The sequence below is a fragment of the Anopheles darlingi genome, chromosome 2 (genome assembly GCF_943734745.1).
Source record: "Anopheles darlingi chromosome 2, idAnoDarlMG_H_01, whole genome shotgun sequence".
Classification (NCBI taxonomy): domain Eukaryota; kingdom Metazoa; phylum Arthropoda; class Insecta; order Diptera; family Culicidae; genus Anopheles; species Anopheles darlingi.
Window position 1 is genome coordinate 49,792,678 of NC_064874.1, and position 9,225 is coordinate 49,801,902.

General features: G+C 42.2%; 2 protein-coding genes across 4 annotated transcripts in view; one reads left to right on the top strand and one right to left on the bottom strand.

The window, feature by feature from the left end:
• The first annotated feature begins 2,019 nt into the window (after positions 1 to 2,019).
• On the top strand, positions 2,020 to 7,091 carry LOC125959289 (mucin-5B-like). The gene is made up of 3 exons (XM_049692107.1): positions 2,020 to 2,054; positions 3,653 to 4,596; positions 5,104 to 7,091. The coding sequence occupies exons 1-3, from the start codon at positions 2,020 to 2,022 to the stop codon at positions 7,089 to 7,091; spliced, it is 2,967 nt and encodes a 988-aa protein (XP_049548064.1).
• Positions 7,092 to 7,291: 200 nt separating this feature from the next.
• LOC125950023 (sodium-dependent phosphate transporter 2) overlaps positions 7,292 to 9,225 on the bottom strand; it is a 43,905-nt gene continuing 41,971 nt past the window's right edge. For all 3 annotated transcript variants that reach the window (XM_049677585.1, XM_049677584.1, XM_049677586.1), the window contains exon 7: positions 7,292 to 9,225. This exon is cut by the window's right edge and continues 2,353 nt beyond it. The gene's annotated coding sequence lies outside the window, so the exon portion shown is untranslated.

Consider the following 9,225-nt stretch of genomic DNA (forward strand, 5'->3'; position numbering starts at 1 on the left):
ATTTATTCCTAAACGAAGGAGATAGCTAATCTAATACATAACGCGCGGTCTGGAAAAGGGACGGAAGGTTATCGTACAGTTGTTGGCATGCGTCCCACGCGTGGACGGGGTATAAACAATGGGTGGGATCATGATAATACATTAGAATCTGATGGAAAAATCCAATAAACATTAATACGAAAAAAAAATCATGTTCTTCTGTGTCGCTTCTCACTCATTATTCGCTATGTCCTTAATTAATTCAAATATTCTTGGTCAGATTCAAATACTGACAAGGGTAAGTTTGTACTGTTGGCTGCAAGATAACCATTTTTTTTTGCAACCTTTAAACCGGCCGATAAAAGGCAATGTTAGTCGATCATATATCGGCAAATTTTTCCAAACCTTGTTACAATTTGATTTAAACAAAAATTTTACCCTTTCGATTTAAATTTTACCCATGTTCGATTACCGTATCCGAAATCATTCCGGTCTTTTATGACTCAATCCATGGATAAGATTTAAAATTTCTAATTAGTAGACATCTGAATTAGGTGTAAAAAAAGGTTTTAAAAAGTTCTTGGTGCATCATAGCTTCCTAGTTTTATCTTACATCAACAAGTGGAAGGCATGATTTCTTTCGTTTATAAATCTCGAGATCGATCCACTTTTGTTCGACAATGATTATCCAATCAAAGATCTTTTAATTCCCATGAATATTTGTGGTAGACCAAAGTTTCAGTATAATAAGGCTTCATTTGATTTTCGTTCAATTGAAAGAACGCCTATTTTCCGAGCATTTGGATCTTTCCCATTGCTCCTAATGATATTTTGGTTGTTTTTAAGGATGCTCGACCAATCAATTTGAATTCAAGTTGATCCATTGTGCAATACCTCTTGTCAATGTTATCTGTGCATTTTTGTGCGTCGAGAAGGACCTAATGCTTTTTTGTTTTTGTTTCAAAGGTTTGGCAAGATTCCTTCATACACACTGCTAGGAGGGCGAGACATCCTTATTTCTCGGTCGAAGGCATATGATCAAATTCAAAGTATTAAAAAAATAGATGCCTTTCTAATGTGTATAACACCAAACATGTTGTCTAATACATGTTGAAGTAACATCGACCCAACGGTCAAATCGCTTTAAAAAAAAGACAGTGCTCTGCGGTTGGTGCGATTACAAAAAATCTTGCACTATGAGGAGGTACAAACAGCGATTAAAGCATCCAATAAACATTGTGACTGACACAAAGTATTCATTTTGAAACAAAGTTAAGCCGTACGACTGCTAGAATGGGATGCTAGAGACGATAATGTTCTAATCGCTCACGATATCATTTCCGTTCTATGGTTCAGAATACCATTAAAATTTAGTTTACGGAATTGTTAAAACTCGAACCCATTCATATTATTTATCGTAGTCATCACTCGTTTTGGTCTACAGCACATTGCTTGTGTTAAGTAGTGTGCTTTATTGGAAAGATAATTGTTGGCTCTTCGCTCAAAGTATACATTGGAGGGTAGATCGCTTTGGTTGCTAAGTGGCAGTATTCTAAAATCGAAGCAACAAGGTCAAAACGAAGAGTTAACAGATAGCTTTCCAGTACACCAAAGTACAATACTTAATAGCTTGATTGATCCACACTGGGAAACTTTTGAATGGAATGTCAAATATGAAAGGTGGCCGATATAGGTTCTAACACCCGTAGTTTTATCATCACGAAACAGTTTAACACCTAATATGCTTTACTCTTAATATTTTTTGCTTCTCGTCATTTTCTGAAACCAACTGTCCAACAAATCCATACTTAAAGTATTGTTCCTTCAAATTCCTTCTCAAAAACTGCTGCTGCTCATTGTTCTTTGTCATTTGCAGAGACTACCCTCTGCCATCCTTCGAGTACGTAAGCACTTGCTAATCTGCGAACCATATCCAGGCGTCATCGATATGGTTTGTTTTATTGATCTTCCCCGTTAGTCCCCGGGGCCAGATGATTGTTTAATGTATAGGAGACGTAGACAAGGTTGCACCGAGGCACAATGGTACGCCGAGGACGGGAACCGCACCAGATGAAGTACGCCGGGCCAGGTTAAGGTCGGCAAAACCACAAACAATTGAAGCAATCCAATCCAATAAGCCAATCAATACTCTCATTTTCCTAGATATAAATGAACTCAACGCGATCCACCATCGCGTATGGAAACGGTTGCGGTAGCGTGAGGGGACACGCTATGTGATGTAATTAGCTGTCACATTTACCAGCCAGCAACAATCATAACGGACACTGCCGTGTTCCTCAGAAACTGGGCGCGACCATTGGCCCGCACAAATCCATTAGTGCGACGGTCGCTGGGTAGCTGGGAACCCATTTACCCAAATCCAGCCAAAACATCCTACCCAGATGCACCTGCTCTTCTGCTGCTGGCTGATGCCGGTAGCAACAGCGAGGTAAACCAGCTACCCAACTAAGAACTAATGCGTGTCTCTCCCTTTACAACGATCTCACCCTCGAAGCAGACGCAGACGGAGGCGGAGTGGTTGAGGCATTCAGCAAGCGCCCATCGTCTCTGCTCAAATCGGAAGTAATCGAACGGAATCCTCCCTGTCGCATGTCTACGACATGCCGCCGTTTTCCTCCTCCCTAGGGACCAAGCACACACATGGATAGAGAAGTATTGTTCACCCGTACACCGTGTGACAATGAAGGCGCGTTATGAGCATCGAATTGATGCTTACCCTTGAGTGGAGTGCTATTGCAATACACCGTCAGGAAGGCTCATTACGGATTGGGGTGTATAACGCACCCGTGGGACCGACAAGTGTCCTGCGCGACCCACGTGCTGCTGCGTGTATCCGCTATGTACTCTCCTGTTCGAGTTCGGCTCATGGGTGTCTGTGCGTGTGTTCTAGGTGTCGTTGTTACGGCAGCTAATGGCCTATCGGGTAAAATTTGATAAAAATCAATCAGACAGGCAAGAAAGCAATCGACGCCCGGCCGACCGACCGGCTCGACCTAGACCGGTTTATGGGATGAGTTAGTCATCCTTGGCCGGCTGTTGAAGCCAGTCTAACTCGCGTCGCCGTCACCGATGTCTGAGCACGACGACGACACCGGGCAGAAGTCATCATTTTTGCAAACGACCAGCAATTGCCAGTGAAAGAGACGGAACGATTGAACTCCTGCAAATCGTCCCGGGTCGTAAACGGATATGCGATAGTCCTAGACAGGACCAGACCATCGTACATCATAGAGTGAAGAAGATGATTACCACCATACTGCATCTATAGGTCCCATTCGATCCATAATCGTTAAAGGACTGTTACTATGCTTGATAAAAGGAGATTGCAGTAACAGTGAACAGCTCATTCGTGAACCGGACAGTGACACCAGAGGATCGTTGAAAATTTGATTTGTCGTACCCAGTAGTGCTACTTGAACGAAGAACTCGACTATTTATGTGAATTTATACGTCCGCTTCGCGAACTGTTAGGAATTAACCATGGAACGGGCTGTGATTGGATTATTGTGTTTAGTGCTTGTGGTTCGCTTGGCATCAGGGAATCCTGTATATTACCAAAGGTAACGAAGGATTCTTACGATACATTTCAACTAGCTTTGATGTTTAGTGAGAGTTAAAATTCCGATCGCTAATTTGTGTTTCTGTTCCACAGGGCAACAGTGATGAGCAAAGTGGAGTTTTCCGATCGGAATATTGACGGCGATCGTATCGATCCGCTAATTGAAAAATCGGAAGAGGAAGATGGTCGAGGCAATGAGGTCGTTAGCACTCGTATGGATATGAATGGTGCTGAGGAAACTGATTCTAAGGACATCACTTCCGTTACTGAGATTACGATAAATGAACCTACCACAACGCCCACAACAATTGGGCAGGATTTGCCAACCCAGTCACAGAGTACTGTGAATCAGGCAAACGATAAGAACAGTACCGAAGCGGAGCATGGCATTGAAATGACTACAGCTACAGTGATACCGAAAGATGAAACTCCTCCAGATCTGAAACCAACGTTACCGTCTCTCTATGATGACACCACAAAAGACGTTGATAACAGTGAAACGAACCATTTAGATGTGTCCACTAGCGATGCCGAAGCTGCCATCAAACCAGTTTCAACAGAATCCAGCCCTACAATGACGCAAACAGCATTACCTACCGAAGGGCAAAGTGAAACCACTCAAAGTGTATCAATCGCTGTTAGTGAAACTATTACTAACACCCTTGAGCTAACATCATCGCTAATTGTGCCAGCTATAACGGATTCGTTTCGAACATACTCTTCTAGTGATGTGATAGATTTAACAGAAGAATTGACGAAGGTTAGTTCTTCTTCACCAACAGAAGAATCCATTTCCACAGTAGGCATCAAGAATGAGGGCACCAGTTCCTCACTAATTACAACGGAAGAAATATTGCTATCTAGTGTCGATACCCACGTCATTGATACAACCGCCAATAACCAGTCTTCGATTGAAGCTGGTATGCAGGATTCTAGAACAACTTTAAGCTCATCAACAAATGGCATTATAGTTACGGATAATCCGGAGGAAACGTTACTTGAATCCACGATCACAATGATAACAGAAGTGACGGAAAGTGAGTTAAATGAAACCGCCATGATGCATCCTACTTTCACTGTAGTTGCCACTAGTGACAAAGAAGAACAATCTACTACAGAAACGTCAACGCTTCAAGTATTTTATCAACGCAGTGATATAACCACACGAATGCAGCCGGAATATTCGGCTACAACAACGGAAAGTTATATTACAACAAATCATATAGACGATGCTGATCCACCATTAGCTGAAAGTGAAACCATCGAAACACCCACAACTACCTCAGTGATTGCTACAACCATAGAGGAAACACGGGAAGAAAATATCGACGCTACTACACTCAGTTCTAGTACTGAATCTAACGAGTCAATTACAGATATCGGAAAGGATAATGTTTTAACAGATTACACAACCATAACAGTTGGAAGTGAGACTACTACTTCAACTTTACCAGTTACTATTCAACCCGATAGTTCCGCTTTAACCGAAGGAGAACCCGATTCCTTAACTTCAACTACTGATACTCCACGCCTTATTGTTACAGAATTAACAGACGGTATCGATACTACCGTATTTATAACGGAAAGCTCTACATCGATTTCATATAAAGCAGTAGAGGATAGCAATGCAGCGCCCTTGACTGAATCGCTATCGACATTTCAACCGACCACAGAGATAAATGAAGAAAACGATTCTCACACAACAATTAATAACGATTTGACTGAATCAACGGATGAGATAGTTACATCCGCTAGAAGTAACAACAGCAGAAACCCGGTCACATCAGCAGAGGATCAATACTCGACCACAGCATCTTTTACGCTAACAACAGACATAGCTGCAGTTGAAGATGTAGCCACTTTCGCTCCAAGCAGTACTGAAGTAGTAACATCAACCGATGATCAGCAGTCGACGACCGCGGCTTCTCTTCTGTCTACTCTGGCTATAGGGAGTACTGCAGAAGCAACCACATTCCCTTCAAGCATCTATAGCACCACCGATTCAGTCACATTACCGGAGGATGAGTACACAACATTGACGGATAAGCTATCAGATGATGCATCCACTTCAAAAACAGTACCGTCATCGGAGGACGAAGAATTGACGACAACGTCGCTCTTAAACTTAGTAACAGATATAACAACTCCTGAGTTACCGACATCGGCTGAGAATCAACACTCTACATTGGCATCGGCAGAAAATGCAGTTGATACAACTACTCTCATTGAAAGCAGGTATACAGACGCAGATTCATCGAAATCGACAGAAGATCAGGACTCGACAATTACCAGCAAGTACGATAGTACTATCATTTTAACGACACTAATGCCAACAACAGGAGATAATATCGAGATTGCTACCTTTACGATCGCTGCAACCGTAAGCACATTAAGTACAGCCTCTGACACACTGGAAACTAGTACGTCCATTACAAGTATTGAAACAAATGATGCATCCCATGATTCCACCACGATACCCATCACGCAAGGAGCAACCACATTCACTTCTAGCTCTGAAGAAGTAGATATAGTGAACGCTACTTACGCGTCTCACAGCATTACAACAAGCATTTCTGAAATCGGGGAAGATATTGCAACTGTTGCAACAGAGGAAATGAGCACGGGGATGGATTTAATTGAGGATAATGAAAGCACCACCACTTCTGCATTGTCGACAACGGTAATGTCAACGATAAATATTCCAGAGTCAAACAAAAATGCTATAGGGAGTTTACCAGACGAAGATGATAGTAGATCATACACAACGATCGATAACGAATATGTATACAAGGTAACAACAGTTTCATCTTATGATGAAGATATCAGAACCGAAGAAATTACCACCGCACCGTTTACCATTGCTCCAACACCTTACGTAGAAACCGTTAATGTTAGTACGGAAAATATGCCTCGAACAGCAACTAGCACTCCGACAAATCCAATATCCGCGGAAACTCCTAAAGAGATTCCCAATACTGAAGAAAGTTCCACAAATATTTCGCAGGAATTCAGTACCAACAGCAAGGATACTGATTCATTCAGTACCGTCTCCGTAAGTGACGAGGAACGCGAAAACAGCATAAACGGAACAACTAGTCCGATAGAATCTCTATCCGTTGATGTAACGGAACAAGGGGTTGCAGAAAGCACATTTGCTAAGGGTACTGTGGAAGTAGCAAACATAGATAAAACTGATCAGTTACTCCGATCTTCTGGCAGCAGTAACTTGCCATCAACTATATTGCCACCGATGACGTTAGCAACATCAACGGCTTCACCAGAGAATGCGTCTGCAGCAAGTGATCGAACAACAGCACTCAACATGTACAGCCACTCCATAGCATCCGTGGAAACGATTGATCCGTCAACATCTATGTCGGTGAACGAGGATGATTATGCATCGACATCGTTCGCTTTGATGACACCCCAGGAGAATGCTGCATCCTTGCCATCGCCAACGATGCTGTGCTTTGTAGCAACACTCGTTGTGCTTGCGATAAGCGACAACCCACGATTACATCGAAGGCACTAATTGCTATCTGAAGAACAGTGAAATATCCAGGCTGTTGATTCTTCAGCCAACAATTGGCTACTTGCCCAAAATGTTCTTATTTCGTTACGTTGTCGTGCGTTTCAGCATCTACCGCCGCCATCTGAAAATGTTATCATTATCGGTTTATCAAATAAATTAGCCTAAATGAGATTAACTTACCCTAGTGTCATGCGTTTGTATTATTCGAAAAATAAGGTTACCTAATATTGGACTTGAATGTTATGCTGTATCAGACTTAAGTTTATTGGCTCGAAAGCCGAGCTTCATTCTTGGATAGGTTGTAGTCCCTTCTTCACGTGGTCAACATCCATACAATGCTTGCATTCATTTCGGCTCTGGTGCTCTTTTCAAAGACTACTTTTCTCCTCACAGACCTATTCCAGATTTTCCTCTAGCACCCTTCACCCTTCTAGATATTTCAATCAGAAAGCTGGTCCTCTTACATGCATCTCATTTGAAGAGAATTTTTGGTATGAATGCATAGTATTGCATTTTCCCAATTATATTTTGTCCTTCTGTTCTGTTCAAGTTATTTACTATCGCATTTTCAGGTATTGCCGTGCTACTTTCACCAGTGTTGCTTAAACTCTTAATCTTGTTCATTCGGTGCAATTTTCTGCTAGGCTCTGTCCATTACACCCTCCTCCACTCACTTGAAAGATGCTCGGTATACTTTTCCGTTTTACTTCTGAGTAGTACTGCTCAACTGTCGTCACGTTTCTCGTTTCTCGGCCGTCATCATTCGCTAGAAGGAGAGCATTCAAACAAACATCGATCGACTTCTTGTTCGGTTTTTAATGTTGATTTGCTTGGGTTAGCAGTAACGATCTTTTCGTATTTAGCACAGTTCACATTTTTCGATAAGAATGGCTAAGGATGGTGGCTTTACAGGAGACTAGAGGCTTCGTTTTGCAGAAGCTTTGCTGTTACACTCCGCGGCCACCGCCACCGCTGTAGGTTTTAATCAGCTATTGAGATGAGGAAACATGAAATAAGGTTGCGCTACGGGGATGATAGAGGGTATACATAACGATAACGGAAACCAATCATATAGCGACCATGGTGGCAATTGTAAAATGCAAAATGACATCACAAGCAACATTACAGAGTGCTAACCCTTACCACTTTGTACATGCTTTTTGTATTGGTTGTAAATTTAAACCATTTTTTGGGTCACGGGCACGATGGAAAACCATAATCTGCACCTCCTTAGTGTGATGTTGGACCTGAATACAAAAGGTTTCTGGAGCGAGTAAAGGCAAGTTTGTAAAGTGTTATCAAAAGCATCCACAGACACAGAGGATAGGGACAATCTGTGGGTCATTCACGTCACCAATAGAAGTAGCGCAAACTGGATACAGAGGAAGAATAGTATCACGATTAGGAGTTCGACGTGACTATACGGTAAACATCGTCTACTTTCTTCCCAGTAATCTCTTCCATGGTGACATGAGTACCAACCGAAGTCAATCAGCGTAGCAAACCTTGTGCCAGTGAAGCAAACCACACAGGGAACATTCTACCTCGGGGACTGAATCCATCGCCAATCTATAACATCCAGAACTTTTAAGTATTTTTTTGTATTTTCACTCCCAACCCTTTGGCATTAATGCGGAGAGAATCTACAGGAGTTCGAATAGCAAGAGATCATCTAAGTGTATTTCGTGTATCTCGGTTTCTAAACGACAATTTGGTTTGGTTTCTTCATCTAACAGTGCAAATTTGACAAAACTGCATAGCAGCTCTCTGAACCGAGCCGCGCTTTTTGATGTTCTTTTATTTAACACTTAATATCCATAACAACGGTCGAGTGGCAAACAGGGGTTTGTGGCAATGGGCCCTTTGCTGCACTTGGTTAACAACACACGGACATCGAGACACGGTGGCACACAGTAGCTCGTGGGCATCGGGTCAACTATATATATTTTTATATATATACAGCGAGATTGATAGAGAATCACATTTTGGCTAACAGTTGTATCAGGGGGATCAAGGATTTCAATGGGATTTCTACACGGCAGATGATCATCCGCCTTTTTAATTCTCAACCTCACTTACATTGCTGCTCATAAACTTTCATAGCTGTCCCATGTGTGAAAACGTGCAACTGAGA